The sequence below is a fragment of the Pseudophryne corroboree genome, chromosome 3 (assembly GCF_028390025.1).
Source record: "Pseudophryne corroboree isolate aPseCor3 chromosome 3, aPseCor3.hap2, whole genome shotgun sequence".
NCBI classification, from domain to species: Eukaryota; Metazoa; Chordata; class Amphibia; order Anura; family Myobatrachidae; genus Pseudophryne; species Pseudophryne corroboree.
This window is the reverse complement of record NC_086446.1, coordinates 339,623,368-339,641,867: the sequence shown is the minus strand read 5'-3', so window position 1 is coordinate 339,641,867 and position 18,500 is coordinate 339,623,368. Positions and strand designations below refer to the sequence as shown.

At 48.3% G+C, this 18,500-nt stretch overlaps 1 protein-coding gene across 2 annotated transcripts in view; it reads right to left on the bottom strand.

Moving 5' to 3' along the window:
- Positions 1 to 18,500, bottom strand: part of COPZ2 (COPI coat complex subunit zeta 2) — a 324,698-nt gene that overhangs the window by 251,803 nt on the left and 54,395 nt on the right. For both annotated transcript variants that reach the window (XM_063959624.1, XM_063959623.1), the window contains one exon: positions 10,645 to 10,726. In XM_063959624.1, the coding sequence (XP_063815694.1) occupies positions 10,645 to 10,726 (82 nt within the window). The remainder of the gene's footprint in view (positions 1 to 10,644; positions 10,727 to 18,500) is intronic.

The following is an 18,500-nucleotide window of genomic DNA, read 5'->3' as shown; positions in this document are numbered from 1 at the left end:
ATTTTGAGAAATCAGGCAGGGGTTAAATATCTCCATATAGCCTCTAGGGTTATATGTGAGGTATTTTTAGCCTTTATAGGTACTCATTTTGCCTCCCAGGGCGCCCCCCTCCCAGCGCCCTGCACCCTCAGTGACTGCCGTGTGAAGTGTGCTGAGAGGAAAATGGCGCACAGCTGCAGTGCTGTGCGCTACCTTTAGAAGACTGCAGGAGTCTTCAGCCGCCGATTCTGGACCTCTTCTGTCTTCAGCATCTGCAAGGGGGCCGGCGGCGCGGCTCCGGTGACCATCCAGGCTGTACCTGTGATCGTCCCTCTGGAGCTTGATGTCCAGTAGCCAAGAAGCCAATCCATCCTGCACGCAGGTGAGTTGACTCCTTCTCCCCTCAGTCCCTCGCTGCAGTGATCCTGTTGCCAGCAGGAATCACTGTAACATAAAAAACCTAGCTAAACTTTCTCTAAGCAGCTCTTTAGGAGAGCCACCTAGATTGCACCCTTCTCGGCCGGGCACAAAAATCTAACTGGAGTCTGGAGGAGGGTCATAGGGGGAGGAGCCAGTGCACACCACCTGATCGGAAAAGCTTTACTTTTTGTGCCCTGTCTCCTGCGGAGCCGCTATTCCCCATGGTCCTTTCAGGAACCCCAGCATCCACTAGGACGATAGAGAAATAAGATTTTACTTACCGATAAATCTATTTCTCGGAGTCCGTAGTGGATGCTGGGGTTCCTGAAAGGACCATGGGGAATAGCGGCTCCGCAGGAGACAGGGCACAAAAAGTAAAGCTTTTCCGATCAGGTGGTGTGCACTGGCTCCTCCCCCTATGACCCTCCTCCAGACTCCAGTTAGGTACTGTGCCCGGACGAGCGTACACAATAAGGGAGGATTTTGAATCCCGGGTAAGACTCATACCAGCCACACCAATCACACCGTACAACTTGTGATCTAAACCCAGTTAACAGTATGATAACAGCGGAGCCTCTGAAAGATGGCTTCCTTTAACAATAACCCGAATTAGTTAACAATAACTATGTACAACTTATGCAGATAATCCGCACTTGGGATGGGCGCCCAGCATCCACTACGGACTCCGAGAAATAGATTTATCGGTAAGTAAAATCTTATTTTCTCTATCGTCCTAGTGGATGCTGGGGTTCCTGAAAGGACCATGGGGATTATACCAAAGCTCCCAAACGGGCGGGAGAGTGCGGATGACTCTGCAGCACCGAATGAGAGAACTCCAGGTCCTCCTTAGCCAGAGTATCAAATTTGTAAAATTTTACAAACGTGTTCTCCCCTGACCACGTAGCTGCTCGGCAAAGTTGTAATGCCGAGACCCCTCGGGCAGCCGCCCAAGAGGAGCCCACCTTCCTTGTGGAGTGGGCCTTTACAGATTTAGGCTGTGGCAAGCCTGCCACAGAATGTGCAAGTTGGATTGTGCTACAGATCCAACGAGCAATCGTCTGCTTAGACGCAGGAGCACCCATCTTGTTGGGTGCATACAATATAAACAACGAGTCAGATTTTCTGACTCCAGCTGTCCTTGCAATATATATTTTTAATGCTCTGACAACGTCCAGTAACTTGGAGTCCTCCAAGTCACTTGTAGCCGCAGGCACTACAATAGGCTGGTTCAGATGAAATGCTGACACCACCTTAGGGAGAAAATGCGGACGAGTCCGCAGTTCTGCCCTGTCCGAATGGAAAATCAGATATGGGCTTTTGTAAGATAAAGCTGCCAATTCTGACACTCTCCTGGCAGAAGCCAGGGCTAGAAGCATGGTCACTTTCCATGTGAGATATTTCAAATCCACCTTTTTTAGTGGTTCAAACCAATGAGATTTTAGGAAGTCCAAAACCACATTTAGATCCCACGGTGCCACTGGAGGCACCACAGGAGGCTGAATATGCAGCACTCCCTTAACAAAGGTCTGGACTTCAGGGACTGAAGCCAATTCTTTTTGAAAGAAAATTGACAGGGCCGAAATTTGAACCTTAATAGATCCCAATTTGAGACCCATTGACAATCCTGATTGCAGGAAATGTAGGAATCGACCCAGTTGAAATTCCTCCGTCGGAGCACTCCGATCTTCGCACCACGCAACATATTTTCGCCAAATTCGGTGATAATGTTGCACGGTTACTTCCTTCCTTGCTTTAATCAAAGTAGGAATGACTTCTTCCGGCATGCCTCTTTCCTTTAGGATCCGGCGTTCAACCGCCATGCCGTCAAACGCAGCCGCGGTAAGTCTTGAAACAGACAGGGACCCTGCTGAAGCAAGTCCCTCCTTAGAGGTAGAGGCCACGGATCTTCCGTGATCATCTCTTGAAGTTCCGGGTACCAAGTCCTCCTTGGCCAATCCGGAACCACTAGTATCGTTCTTACGCCTCTTTGCCGTATAATTCTCAATACTTTTGGTATGAGAGGCAGAGGAGGAAACACATACACCGACTGGTACACCCAAGGCGTTACCAGCGCGTCCACAGCTATTGCCTGCGGATCTCTTGACCTGGCGCAATACCTGTCCAGTTTTTTGTTGAGGCGAGACGCCATCATGTCCACCATTGGTCTTTCCCAACGGGTTACCAGCATGTGGAAGACTTCTGGATGAAGTCCCCACTCTCCCGGGTGAAGATCGTGTCTGCTGAGGAAGTCTGCTTCCCAGTTGTCCACTCCCGGGATGAACACTGCTGACAGTGCTATCACATGATTCTCTGCCCAGCGAAGAATCCTTGCAGCTTCTGCCATTGCCCTCCTGCTTCTTGTGCCGCCCTGTCTGTTCACATGGGCGACTGCCGTGATGTTGTCCGACTGGATCAATACCGGTTTTCCCTGAAGCAGAGGTTCTGCCTGGTTTAGAGCATTGTATATTGCTCTTAGTTCCAGAATGTTTATGTGAAGAGACGTTTCCAGGCTCGTCCATACTCCCTGGAAGTTTCTTCCTTGTGTGACTGCTCCCCAGCCTCTCAGGCTGGCGTCCGTGGTCACCAGGATCCAATCCTGTATTCCGAATCTGCGGCCCTCCAATAGATGAGCACTCTGCAACCACCACAGAAGAGACACCCTTGTCCTTGGAGACAGGGTTATCCGTAGGTGCATCTGAAGATGCGACCCTGACCATTTGTCCAACAGATCCCTTTGGAAAATTCTTGCGTGGAATCTGCCGAATGGAATCGCTTCGTAAGAAGCCACCATTTTTCCCAGGACTCTTGTGCATTGATGTACAGACACCTTTCCTGGTTTTAGGAGGTTCCTGACAAGCTCGGATAACTCCTTGGCTTTTTCCTCCGGGAGAAAAACCTTTTTCTGAACCGTGTCCAGAATCATCCCTAGGAACAGCAGACGAGTTGTCGGCATTAACTGGGATTTTGGAATATTCAGAATCCACCCGTGCTGTTTTAGCACTTCTTGAGACAGTGCTAATCCCATCTCTAGCTGTTCTCTGGACCTCGCCCTTATTAGGAGATCGTCCAAGTATGGGATAATTAATACGCCTTTTCTTCGAAGAAGAATCATCATCTCGGCCATTACCTTTGTAAAGATCCGAGGTGCCGTGGACAATCCGAACGGCAGCGTCTGAAACTGATAGTGACAGTTTTGTACAACGAACCTGAGGTACCCCTGGTGTGAGGGGTAAATTGGAACGTGGAGATACGCATCCTTGATGTCCAAGGATACCATAAAGTCCCCCTCTTCCAGGTTCGCTATCACTGCTCTGAGTGACTCCATTTTGAACTTGAACTTCTTTATGTACAGGTTCAAGGACTTCAGATTTAGAATAGGCCTTACCGAGCCATCCGGCTTCGGTACCACAAAAAGAGTGGAATAATACCCCTTCCCTTGTTGCAGAAGAGGTACCTTGACTATCACCTGCTGAGAGTACAGCTTGTGAATGGCTTCCAACACCGTCTCCCTTTCGGAGGGGGACGTTGGTAAAGCAGACCTCAGGAAACGGCGAGGTGGATCTGTCTCTAATTCCAACCTGTATCCCTGAGATATTATCTGCAGGATCCAGGGATCTACTTGCGAGTGAGCCCACTGCGCGCTGTAATTTTTGAGACGACCGCCCACCGTCCCCGAGTCCGCTTGAGAAGCCCCAGCGTCATGCTGAGGCTTTTGTAGAAGCCGGGGAGGGCTTCTGATCCTGGGAAGGAGCTGCGTGTTGCTGTCTCTTCCCTCGACCTTTGCCTCGTGGCAAATATGAATAGCCCTTTGCTCTCTTATTTTTAAAGGAACGAAAGGGCTGCGGTTGAAAAGTCGGTGCCTTTTTCTGTTGGGGAGTGACTTGAGGTAGAAAGGTGGATTTCCCGGCTGTAGCCGTGGCCACCAAATCTGATAGACCGACTCCAAATAACTCCTCCCCCTTATACGGCAAAACTTCCATATGCCGTTTTGAATCCGCATCGCCTGTCCACTGTCGCGTCCATAAAGCTCTTCTGGCCGAAATGGACATAGCACTTACCCGTGATGCCAGTGTGCATATATCCCTCTGTGCATCACGCATATAAAGAAATGCATCCTTTATTTGTTCTAACGACAGTAAAATATTGTCCCTGTCCAGGGTATCAATATTTTCAATCAGGGATTCTGACCAAACTACCCCCGCACTGCCCATCCAGGCAGTTGCTACAGCTGGTCGTAGTATAACACCTGCATGTGTGTATATACTTTTTTGGATATTTTCCATCCTCCTATCTGATGGATCTTTAAGTGCGGCCGTCTCAGGAGAGGGTAACGCCACTTGTTTAGATAAGCGTGTTAGCGCCTTGTCCACCCTAGGAGGTGTTTCCCAGCGCTCCCTAACCTCTGGCGGGAAAGGGTATAATGCCAATAATTTCTTTGAAATTATCAGCTTTTTATCAGGGGCAACCCACGCTTCATTACACACGTCATTTAGTTCTTCTGATTCAGGAAAAACTATAGGTAGTTTTTTCATACCCCACATAATACCCTGTTTAGTGGTACCTGTAGTATCAGCTAAATGTAACGCCTCCTTCATTGCCAAAATCATATAACGTGTGGCCCTACTGGAAAATACGGTTGATTCGTCACCGTCACCACTGGAGTCATCGCCTGTGTCTGGGTCTGTGTCGACCGACTGAGGCAAAGGGCGTTTCACAGCCCCTGACGGTGTTTGAGTCGCCTGGACAGGCACTAATTGATTGTCCGGCCGTCTCATGTCGTCAAACGACTGCTTTAGCGTGTTGACACTATCCCGTAGTTCCATAAATAAAGGCATCCATTCTGGTGTCGACCCCCTAGGAGGTGACATCCCCATATTTGGCAATTGCTCCGCCTCCACACCAATATCGTCCTCATACATGTCGACACACACGTACCGACACACAGCAGACACACAGGGAATGCTCCTAATGAAGACAGGACCCACTAGCCCTTTGGGGAGACAGAGGGAGAGTTTGCCAGCACACACCAAAAGCGCTATATATATATCAGGGATAGCCTTATAATAAGTGCTCCCCTATAGCTGCTTTGTTATATAAAAATATCGCCATAAATTTGCCCCCCCTCTCTGTTTTACCCTGTTTCTGTAGTGCAGTGCAGGGGAGAGACCTGGGAGCCGTCCTGACCAGCGGAGCTGTGAGAGGAAATGGCGCCGTGTGCTGAGGAGATAGGCCCCGCCCCTTTTCCGGCGGGCTCGTCTCCCGCTATTTTGAGAAATCAGGCAGGGGTTAAATATCTCCATATAGCCTCTAGGGCTATATGTGAGGTATTTTTAGCCTTTATAGGTACTATTTTGCCTCCCAGGGCGCCCCCCTCCCAGCGCCCTGCACCCTCAGTGACTGCCGTGTGAAGTGTGCTGAGAGGAAAATGGCGCACAGCTGCAGTGCTGTGCGCTACCTTTAGAAGACTGCAGGAGTCTTCAGCCGCCGATTCTGGACCTCTTCTGTCTTCAGCATCTGCAAGGGGGCCGGCGGCGCGGCTCCGGTGACCATCCAGGCTGTACCTGTGATCGTCCCTCTGGAGCTTGATGTCCAGTAGCCAAGAAGCCAATCCATCCTGCACGCAGGTGAGTTGACTCCTTCTCCCCTCAGTCCCTCGCTGCAGTGATCCTGTTGCCAGCAGGAATCACTGTAACATAAAAAACCTAGCTAAACTTTCTCTAAGCAGCTCTTTAGGAGAGCCACCTAGATTGCACCCTTCTCGGCCGGGCACAAAAATCTAACTGGAGTCTGGAGGAGGGTCATAGGGGGAGGAGCCAGTGCACACCACCTGATCGGAAAAGCTTTACTTTTTGTGCCCTGTCTCCTGCGGAGCCGCTATTCCCCATGGTCCTTTCAGGAACCCCAGCATCCACTAGGACGATAGAGAAAACTCCCTTTTTTCGAAGGAGTATCATCATTTCCGCCATCACCTTGGTAAATACCCTCGGTGCCGTGGACAGTCCAAACGGCAGCGTCTGGAATTGGTAATGGCAATCCTGTACCACAAATCTGAGGTACTCCTGGTGAGGATGGTAAATGGGGACATGCAAGTAAGCATCCTTGATGTCCAGGGATACCATGTAATCCCCCTCTTCCAGGCTCGCAATAACCGCCCTGAGCGATTCCATCTTGAACTTGAATTTTTTTATGTATGTGTTCAAGGATTTCAAATTTAAAATGGGTCTCACCGAACCGTCCGGTTTCGGTACCACAAATAGTGTGGAATAGTAACCCCGGCCTTGTTGAAGTAGGGGTACCTTGATTATCACCTGCTGGGAATACAGCTTGTGAATTGCCGCTAGCACCGCCTCCCTGTCTAAGGGAGCAATCGGCAAGGCAGATTTTAGGAACCGGTGGGGTGGAGACGCCTCGAATTCCAGTTTGTACCCCTGAGATACTATTTGAAGGATCCAGGGATCCACCTGTGAGCGAGCCCACTGATCGCTGAAATTTTTGAGGCGGCCCCCCACCGTACCAGGCTCCGCCTGTGGAGCCCCACCGTCATGCGGCGGACTTGGCAGAAGAAGCGGGGGAGGACTTTTGCTCCTGGGAACCTGCTGTTTGTTGCAGCCTTTTTCCCCTACCTCTGCCTCTGGATAGAAAAGACCCGCCTTTTGCACGCCTGTTTTTCTGGGTCCGAAAGGACTGAACCTGATAAAACGGCGCCTTCTTAGGCTGTGAGGGGACATGGGGTAAAAATGCTGACTTCCCAGACGTTGCTGTGGAAACTAGGTCCGAGAGACCATCCCCAAATAATTCCTCACCTTTATATGGCAACACTTCCATGTGCCTTTTAGAATCTGCATCTCCTGTCCACTGGCGAGTCCATAAGCCTCTCCTAGCAGAAATGGACAATGCACTAACTTTAGATGCCAGTCGGCAGATTTCCCTCTGTGCATCTCTCATATATAAGACTGAGTCTTTTATATGGTCTATGGTTAACAGGATCGTGTCTCTGTCTAATGTGTCAATATTTTCTGACAGTTTATCTGACCACGCAGCGGCAGCACTGCACATCCAAGCTGACGCAATAGCTGGCCTAAGTATAATGCCTGAGTGTGTATATACAGACTTCAGGATCGCCTCCTGCTTTCTATCAGCAGGTTCCTTGAGGGCGGCCGTATCTGGAGACGGTAGTGCCACCTTTTTAGACAAACGTGTGAGCGCTTTATCCACCCTAGGCGGTGTTTCCCAACGTGACCTATCCTCTGGCGGGAAAGGGAACGCCATTAGTACCTTCTTAGGAATTACCAATTTTTTATCAGGGAAAGCCCACGCTTCTTCACACACTTCATTTAATTCATCTGATGGGGGAAAAACTACGGGTAGTTTTTTCTCCCCAAACATAATACCCTTTTTAGTGGTACCTGTATTTATATCAGAAATGTGTAACACCTCTTTCATTGCCTCAATCATGCAGTGAATGGCCTTAGTGGGCATCAGATTAGACTCATCGTCGTCGACACTGGTGTCAGTATCAGTGTCGACATCTGTGTCTGCGGTCTGTAGCGGGCGTTTTAGAGCCCCTGATGACCTGTGCGACGCCTGGACAGGCACGAGCTGAGAAGTCGGCTGTCCCACATTTGGCATGTCGTCAAATTTCTTATGTAAGGAGTCTATACGTGCACTCATTTCTTTCCATAAGCTCATCCACTCAGGTGTCTGCCCCGCAGGGGGTGACATCCCTTCTAAAGGCATCTGCTCCGTCTCCACATCATTATCCTCATCAAACATGTCGACACAGCCGTACCGACACACCGCACACACACAAGGAATGCTCCAACAGAGGACAGGACCCACAAAAGCCCTTTGGGGGGACAGAGTGAGAGTATGCCAGCACACACCAGAGCGCTATATAATGCAGGGACTAACTGAGTTATGTCCCCTATAGCTGCTTTTTCTATATAATTTATACAGCGCCTAAATTTAGTGCCCCCCCTCTCTTTTTTACCCTTTTCTGTAGTGTAGACTGCAGGGGAGAGCCAGGGAGCTTCCTTCCAGCGGATCTGTGAAGGAGAAATGGCGCCAGTGTGCTGCAGGAGATAGCTCCGCCCCTTTTCCGCGGCCTATTCTCCCGCTTTTTTCTGGATTCTGGCAGGGGTATTTTCCACATATATAGCCTCTAGGGCTATATATTGTGGTATTTTTGCCAGCCAAGGTGTTATAATTGCTTCTCAGGGCGCCCCCTCCCCAGCGCCCTGCACCCTCAGTGACCGGAGTGTGAAGTGTGTGTGAGGAGCAATGGCGCACAGCTGCAGTGCTGTGCGCTACCTTGGAGAAGACTGATGTCTTCTGCCGCCGATTTTCCGGACCTTCTTGCTTCTGGCTCTGTAAGGGGGACGGCGGCGCGGCTCCGGGACCGAACACCAAGGACTGGGCCTGCGGTCGATCCCTCTGGAGCTAATGGTGTCCAGTAGCCTAAGAAGCCCAATCCGGCTGCAAGCAGGCGAGTTCGCTTCTTCTCCCCTTAGTCCCTCGCTGCAGTGAGCCTGTTGCCAGCAGGTCTCACTGAAAATAAAAAACCTAAATCTATACTTTCTTTCTAAGGGCTCAGGAGAGCCCCTAGTGTGCATCCAACCTCGGCCGGGCACAAAATCTAACTGAGGCTTGGAGGATGGTCATAGTGGGAGGAGCCAGTGCACACCAGGTAGTCATAAATCTTTCTAGACTGCCCAGCCTCCTTCGGAGCCCGCTATTCCCCATGGTCCTTACGGAGTTCCCAGCATCCACTAGGACGTCAGAGAAATGGAGAAACAATGCAATGCAATGCAAATCTTTTTTACACTGTTAATGATATGTGTGTTAAAATGACATGTACAACCTAAATATGACATATGTAAAACCCAACAAATGTAAAGCTATCATAAGAATACTACAGATGGACATATTCAAAAAAAGCTGACCCGAGATGCTCTATGCCATAAAAGACATCTATTCATGAAGCAGTGAAAAGTGTGGAGAAGTGAGCCAGTGGAGAAGTTGCCCAGGGCAACTAATCAGCATTGAAGTAACATTTATATTTTGCATACTATACAATTGTTCGGAGCAGCTGATTGGGTGCCATGGGCAACTTCTCCACAGGCTCACTTCTCCACTCTTTTCACTGCTTCATAGACCCCTTCAATAGCAATTTTTAAGATGGATATTTTTTTTTCCCTAAACAAGCCACAAGTTATTTGCTTTTTTTATTTCAGCTCTTTTCTCTATAGCAGCAGCACTTTAGTCCGTGTCTGGCAATTGGGATGGGAAGGTGTTCTATGGCTGTTTATCATGTGAGGTTTACTTAAACCTCTCTTACATTGGAATTCTTTGGAAATTTTAATATATGATTTGAATCATGGCCCTCATTCCGAGTTGATCGGTCGCAAGGCGAATTTAGCAGAGTTACACACGCTTAGTCTACGCCTACTGGGAGTGTATCTTAGCATCTTAAAAGTGCGAACGAAGTTTACGCAATATTGCGAACAAAAAAAACTTAGCAGTTTTAGAGTAGCTCCACACTTACTCTGCCTGTGCGATCAGTTCAGTGCTTGTCGTTCCTGGTTTGACGTCACAAACACTCCCAGCGTTCGCCCAGACACTCCCCCGTTTCTCCGGCCACTCCTGCGTTTTTTCCGGAAACGGTAGCGTTTTCAGCCACACGCCCATAAAACGCCGTGTTTCCGCCCAGTAACACCCATTTCCTGTCAATCACACTACGTTCGCCGGTGCGAACAAAAAGCCGTGAGTAAAAATCCTTTCTTCATAGCAGAATTACTTAGCGCAGTCGCAGTGCGAACATTGCGCATGCGCTCTAAGCTGATTTTCACTGCGATGCGAAAAAAAAGAACGAGCGAACGACTCGGAATGAGGGCCCATGTTTTAGAACCATTCATTCTTGTAATGACACATCTTTTGCACTTTATTGCATATGCGTTATCTTGCATTTGTTTGTACTGTAACAAAGGTATCAATATGCCCAATGTCATTTGCTAGATATGCTGCATGTCTGTAGCCACATTTACCACCGACTTTCTACCTAAATGAATATGAGCTCAGTTAACCAATTTATGAATTAATTTATCCAGGTTAGTTCAGTGAAGATTCAGAGCTAAATTAAGTAGCAGACATATATTTCCTCGATGAAATGGGTTGGGATGATGTCTATGCTGTAAGTTTGAGGACACAGAGCATGCTGGGAAAGCATAATACAACCGAGTCTCGTACATTCAGATCTCTGTGTCTTGTAGAAAATCCTTCTCTCAAATTCTTTCTGCTCCAACAAAGACGGGAATGTGTAATCATAATACTAAAGAAGAAGAAAGAGTGTGGTGAAGGCTTTGGAAATTGGAGAGGAAAGAAGGGATTAATGAAAATTAGAAAGTACAGAAAAGATATGTAATATACTATAAAAGAAAATACAATGAATATGCACTTGATCTTCAATGTACACATTGTGTGATCATAGGGAAAACCAACAAGTATGTATAGGTTGGACATAACTATGGGGCTATGATGAATAAATTACTTGTGAGTTACAGTACACACCTTGACTGATTATGCTTCTGTGATGTTACGCTATTTTGTAGTAAAATCTCAAGTAAAAGTATTTCACAGTTTTTTTTACAGTTTTTTTTTTTTTTTGCGGATATGAATATTAACTATACTGTCAGATTGAAACACTTAAGTGCTCAGATATAATGACACAATTTTGTGATTGTGTCGCACGCATCTTAAGATACATGCAACTAATAACACTGTGAAATGCATCTGCTGCATGAAAATAAGAATTTACTTACCGATAATTCTATTTCTCGTAGTCCGTAGTGGATGCTGGGGACTCCGTCAGGACCATGGGGATTAGCGGCTCCGCAGGAGACAGGGCACAAAAATAAAGCTTTAGGATCAGGTGGTGTGCACTGGCTCCTCCCCCTATGACCCTCCTCCAAGCCTCAGTTAGGATACTGTGCCCGGACGAGCGTACACAATAAGGAAGGATCTTGAATCCCGGGTAAGACTCATACCAGCCACACCAATCACACCGTACAACTTGTGATCTGAACCCAGTTAACAGTATGACAAAACGTAGGAGCCTCTGAACAGACGGCTCACAACAATAACAACCCGATTTTTTTGTAACAATAACTATGTACAAGTATTGCAGACAATCCGCACTTGGGATGGGCGCCCAGCATCCACTACGGACTACGAGAAATAGAATTATCGGTAAGTAAATTCTTATTTTCTCTAACGTCCTAAGTGGATGCTGGGGACTCCGTCAGGACCATGGGGATTATACCAAAGCTCCCAAACGGGCGGGAGAGTGCGGATGACCCTGCAGCACCGAATGAGAGACTCCATGTCCTCCTCAGCCAGGGTATCAAATTTGTAGAATTTAGCAAACGTGTTTGCCCCTGACCAAGTAAACGCTCAGCAAAGTTGTAAAGCCGAGACCCCTCAGGCAGTCGCCCAAGATGAGCCCACTTCCTTGTGGAATGGGCTTTTTCTGATTTTGTCTGTGGCAAGCCTGCCACAGAATGTGCAAGCTGAATTGTACTACAAATCCAGCGAGCAATCATCTGTTTAGGAGCAGGAGCACCCATCTTGTTGAGTGCATACAGGCTAAACAGCGAGTCAGATTTTCTGACTCCAGTCGTTCTGGAAACATATATTTTCAGGGCCCTGACAACGTCAAGTAACTTGGAGTCCTCCAAGTCCCTAGTAGCCGCAGGTACCACAATAGGTTGGTTCATGTGAAAAACAGAAAACACCTTAAGGAGAAATTGAGGACGAGTCCTCAATTCTGCCCTGTCAGAATAAAAAATTAAGTAAGGGCTTTTATATGATAAAGCCGCCCATTCTGACACATGCCTGGCTGAAGCCAGGGCTAATAAAATATTTCACATGGAAGGTGAAGATTCTAAGTCCACAGTGGTGAGTGGATCAAACCAATGTGACTTTAGGAAACTCAAACAACATTGAGATCCCAAGGTGCCACTGGGGGCACAAAAGGAGGCTGTATATGCAGTACCCCTTTTACAAACGTCTGAACTTCAGGCACTGAAGCCAGTTCTTTTTGGAAGAAAATCGACAGGGCCGAAATTTGAACCTTAATGGACCCTAATTTTAGGCCCATAGACAGTCCTGTTTTCAGGAAATGTAGGAAACGACCCAGTTGGAATTCCTCTGTAGGGACCTTCTTGGCCTCACACCACGCAACATATTTTCGCCAATTGCGGTGAAAATGTTTTGCGGTTACATCCTTCCTGGCTTCGACCAGGGTAGGGATGACTTCATCTGGAATGCCCTTTCAGGATCCGGCGTTCAACCGCCAAGCCGTCAAACGCAGCCGCGGTAAGTCTTGGAACAGACAAGGCCCCTGCTGGAGCAGGTCCTTTCTTAAGGTAGAGGCCACGGTTCTTCCGTGAGAATCTCTTGAAATTCCGGGTACCAAGTCCTTCTTGACCCATCCGGAACCACGAGTATCGTTCTTACTCATCTCCTTCTTATGATTCTCAGTACTTTTGGTATGAGATGCATAGGAGGGAACATATACCATGACTGGTACATCCGCAGTGTTACCAGAGCGTCCACCGCTATTGCCTGAGGGTCCCTTGACCTGGCGCAATATCTGTCTAGTTTTTTGTTCAGGCGGGACGCCATCATGTCCACCTTTGGTTTTTCCCAACGGTTTACAATCATGTGGAAGACTTCCCGCTGAAGTCCCCACTCTCCCGGGTGGAAGTTATGCTGAGGAAGTCTGCTTCCCAGTTTTCCACTCCCGGAATTAACACTGCTGAGAGTGTTATCACATGATTTTTCGCCCAGCGAAGAATCCTTGCAGTTTCTGCCATTTCCCTCCTGCTTCTTGTGCCGCCCTGTCTGTTTTCGTGGGCGACTGCCGTGATGTTGTCCCACTGGATCAATACCGGCTGACCTTGAAGCAGAGGTCTTGCTAAGCTTAGAGCCTTGTAAATTGCCCTTAGCTCCAGTATATTTATGTGGAGAGAAGTCTCCAGACTTGATCACACTTCCTGGAAATTTTTTCCTTGTGTGACTGCTCCCCAGCCACTCAGGCTGGCATCTGTGGTCACCAGGACCCAGTCCTGAATGCCGAATCTGCGGCCCTTTCATAGATGAGCACTCTGCAGCCACCGCAGAAGAAACACCCTTGTCCTTGGAGACAGGGTTATCCGCTGATGCATCTGAAGATGCGATCCGGACCATTTTCCCAGCAGATCCCACTGAAAGGTTCTTGCGTGAAATCTACCGAATGGGATCGCTTTTTTAAGAAACCACCATTTTTCACAGGACCCTTTGTGCAATGATGCACTGATACTTTTCCTGGTTTTAGGAGGTTCCTGACTAGCTCGGATAACTCCCTGGCTTTCTTCTTCCGGGAGAAAACATCCTTTTCTGGACTGTGTCCAGAATCATCCCTAGGAACATTAGACGTGTCGTCGGAAAAAGCTGCGATTTTGGAATATTTAGAATCCACTCGTGCTGTCGTAGAACTACTTGAGATAGTGCTACTCCGACCGCCAACTGTTCTCTGGACCTTGCCCTTATCAGGAAAGCGTCCATATTTCTTTTAGGAAGAATCATCATTTCGGCCATTACCTTGGTAAAGACCCGGGGTGCCGTGGACAATTCAAACGGCAGCGTCTGAACTGATAGTGACAGTTCTGTACCACGAACCTGAGATACCCTTGGTGAGAAGGGCAAAATTTTGACTTGTAGGTAAGCGTCCCTGATATCCAGTGACACCATATCGTCCTGGTTCGCTATCACTGCTCTGAGTGACTCCATCTTGATTTGAACCCTTGTATGTAATTGTTCAAATCTTTTAGATCTCACCGAGCCGTTTGGCTTCAGTACCACAATATAGTGTGGAATAATACCCCATCCCTTGTTGTAGGAGGGGTACTTTGATTATCACGTGCTGGGAATACAGCCTGTGAATTTTTTCCCAATACTGCCTCCCTGTCGGAGGGAGACGTTGGTAAAGCAGACTTCAGGAACTTGTGAGGGGAAGACGTCTCGAATTTCCAATGTACACCTGGGATACTACGTGTAGGATCCAGGAGTCCACTTGCGAGTGAGCCCACTGCGTGCTGAAACTCTTGAGATGACCCCCCACCGCACCTGAGTCCGCTTGTATGGCCCCAGCGTCATGCTGCGGACTTGGCAGAAGCTGTGGAGGACTTCTGTTCCTGGGAATGGGCTGCCTGCTGCAGTCTTCTTCCCTTTCCTCTAACCCTGGGCAGATATGACTGGCCTTTTGCCCGCCTGCCTTTATGGGTACGAAAGGACTGAGACTGAAAAGACTGTGTCCTTTTCTGCTGAGATGTGACTTGGGGTAACAAAAGTGGATTTTCCAGCTGTTGCCATGGCCACCAGGTCCGATGGACCGCCCCTTTATACGGCAATACTTCCGTGTGCCGTCTGGAATCTGCATCACCTGACCACTGTCGTGTCTATAAACATCGTCTGGCAGATATGGACATCACATCTACTCTTGATGCCAGAATGCAAATATCCCTCTGCGCATCTCGCATATATAGAAATGCATCCTTAAAATGCTCTATAGTCAATAAAATATTGTTCCTGTCAAGGGTATCAATATTTTCAGTCAGGAAATCCGACCAAGCCCCCCCAGCGCTGCACATCCAGGCTGGGGCGATTGCTGGTCGTAGTATAACACCAGTATGTGTGTGTCACAACTGAGGGCCTGAGCTGACGGGAGGCAGCCTCAGTTGTAGGGGCTGAGATGTACCGGAACCTGGGAGGTTGTATCAGACCCCTGGATATGTAAGTAACATGAATAATAACTGCCCGAAGGCGTGACCACGACAACTTGGATAAAAGTCAATGATGTTTATTATGACAACTCCGCAACGCAGCAGCAGTAAAAGAAAACGTAAAAGTCAGCAAAGAATAAATACAGTTCCTGGGTACTACAGGATAGCAGGAGCCACAGGGCACTGGTAGTGTGAGATAGTTCTTATAATCTTCTAGATGGAAAGTCCTTACCAGGCCCGACTGTAGCAATGGAGATAACCCAGGATTGTGCCAGCTGGTGTTCCAGGAAAAGCTGGGTTGCTGAAGATAAAACGGCTGCTGTGGATACTGGCTGGAACCAGACTGTTGTTAGCACGGAGTGGATACTGGCTGGAACCAGTTAAATAATAAATGAACTTGGGAGCGATGAAATATGAACTGAAATGTAGAACTTGAGAGCGGAGAAATAATAATACCGGTGGAGAGTGGTAAAGTGTAGAAAGGACACCGGCCCTTTAAGAGAAGCTGTACTCTGCTGGAAGCTGAGCTGGAAGCAGGTAATGTTGTAGCTGGAAACAGATGAATCCACAATGGATTGGAGAGTCAGGCTACACCGCAGGTGGAATGCTGGTGCGGGTCTCTATGGTGGAAGTCTTGAGACAGGAGCTGGAACCTGGAAGACAATCACAGGAGAGAGACAAACAGGAACTAGGTTTGACAACCAAAGCACTGACGCCTTCCTTGCTCAGGCACAGTGTATTTATACCTGCAGCAAGGAAGGGATTGGCTAGGCAATTATGCAGATTATCAATACTGAGAACAGATTGGTGGAAATGATCAGCTGACAGAATCCAAGATGGCTGCGCCCATGCAGACACTTGGAGGGAAGTTTGGTTTGTAATCCATGTGGTAATGAAAACAGTAATGGCGGCGCCGGCCACCGGAGACAGGAGGCGCCAGGCTGACAGATGCACATCCAACCACGCGGACACAGCGGAGGCCGCGGCTGACGTAATCGCCACTCAGACACTCTGCATGCAGAAGTTCAGGGACGGCGGCGGAGGCCGCGGGAGACGCCATGCCAGGTGTAATATGGCGTTTACTGTGACAGCGTCCCAGAGTGACAGGAGAGGATACAGGAATGTACACATCAGGATAACAGATGGGATCCGGTCCTGGAGCGCTGAGCCAGCCTTAGGAGGCATCTGATGGGTAAGAAATGGCGTCCAGATACCCGGATCGTGACAGCACCCCCCCCTTTAGGAGTGGCCCCAGGACACTTCTTTGGCTTTTGAGGAAACTTGGAATGGAATCTCCGAACCAAGGCAGGAGCATGGACATCAGAAGCATTGGTCCATGAACGTTCCTCAGGACCATAACCCTTCCAGTCAATAAGATATTGTAGTTGACCGTAACGGTGACGTGAGTCCAGGATCTTGGCCACTTCATACTCAACGCCTCGTTGAGTTTGGACTTTCGGAGTTGGAGGAAGTGAGGAATGAAACCGATTCAAGATCAGCGGTTTCAACAGGGAAACATGGAATGTCCTGGGTATTTTTAAGAAGGGAGGCAACTGGAGTCTGTAAGCAACAGGATTGATGACTTGTTCAATCTTGAAAGGACCGATATAGCGAGGTGCAAACTTCATACTGGGAACTCTTAACCTCAAATTCTTCGTGGATAACCATACCCGATCACCCACCTTGAGAGCAGGAACTGCTCGACGCTTCTTATCCGCAAACTTCTTGTACCTGAACGATGCCTTGAGCAGAGCTGATCGTACGCTCTTCCAGATATTGGCAAACTGATGCAAGGTGATATCCACTGCGGGAACAGAAGTTGCTGGAAGCGGTTGGAACTCAGGGACTTTAGGGTGGAATCCAAAGTTAGTGAAGAATGGTGTTGAAGCAGATGAAGAATGATACTGGTTGTTATGACAGAACTCGGCCCAGGGAAGTAATTGAACCCAGTCATCTTGAGAGGAGGACACATAGATGCGGAGGAAGGCCTCCAAGTCCTGATTCACCCTCTCGGTTTGACCATTGGTCTGAGGATGGTAAGCCGTGGAAAACTTTAGCTTGACTTGGAGGACTTGACATAAACTTCGCCAGAATTTGGCTGTGAATTGAACTCCTCGATCTGAGATAATTTCTTCAGGAAGACCGTGGAGTCGGAAGATCTCTTGTATGAATACTTGAGCCAACTTGGAAGCTGACGGAAGACCGGTGAGAGGAATGAAGTGTGCCATCTTGGTGAACCGGTCAACTACCACCCAGATGGTATTGAACTTGTTGCACATGGGTAAATCTGTAATAAAATCCATCGACAAATGGGTCCAAGGTCGACGGGGAACAGATAGTGGAACCAGTTGCCCCGCAGGCGACTGGCGGGATACCTTATGTTGAGCACACTTTGGGCAAGATGCAATAAACTCCAAGACGTCCTTTTTCAGAGTTGGCCACCAATAGGACCTAGAGATAAACTCCAGGGTTTTTTGGATACCTGTATGTCCGGCAAAACGGGAAGCATGGGCCCAATGCATGAGCTTCTTCCTTAGCATCGGTTTCACAAAACTTTTCCCTGATGGGGGCGTAGAGTCCATCCCTACCGTGGAGAATGCCAACGGATTTATAATAGGATGCTTGTCTGAAGACTCTGACTCATTTTCTTGCTCCCATGAGCGGGAAAGGGCATCGGCCTTGCGATTCTGAGAGCCCGGACAGAACTGGAGTTTAAAGTCGAACCTGGAAAAGAAAAGTGCCCATCTGGCCTGACGAGGGTTGAGACATTGTGCGCCTTTCAGATATAAAAGGTTCTTGTGGTCTGTAAGTATGGTGATTGAATGAGAAGCTCCCTCCAACAGATACCTCCACTCTTCTAGAGCGAGCTTGATGGCTAGCAACTCCTGGTCGCCAATCGCATAGTTGCGCTCAGCTGGGGAGAACTTCCAGGAGAAGAAACTGCAAGGGTGTAAATGGCCATCTTTAGCCCTCTGAGATAACACCGCTCCTACTCCAACGGAGGAGGCATCCACCTCTAAGATGAAAGGAGAGTCGATGTCAGGCTGTTTCAGAACAGGCGCAGAGATGAACCTTTGTTTTAAAAGATGAAATGCTTGCATGGCTTCTTCAGACCACTTGGACGGGTTAGCACCCTTCTTAGTGAAAGCAGTAATAGGCGCCACAATGGTGGAAAAGTCTCGTATAAACTTTCGGTAATAGTTGGCGAACTCTAAGAACCTCTGGACCCCTTTGAGGGTTAAGGGTATCGGCCAATTTTGGATTGCTTGTAGTTTCTCAGGA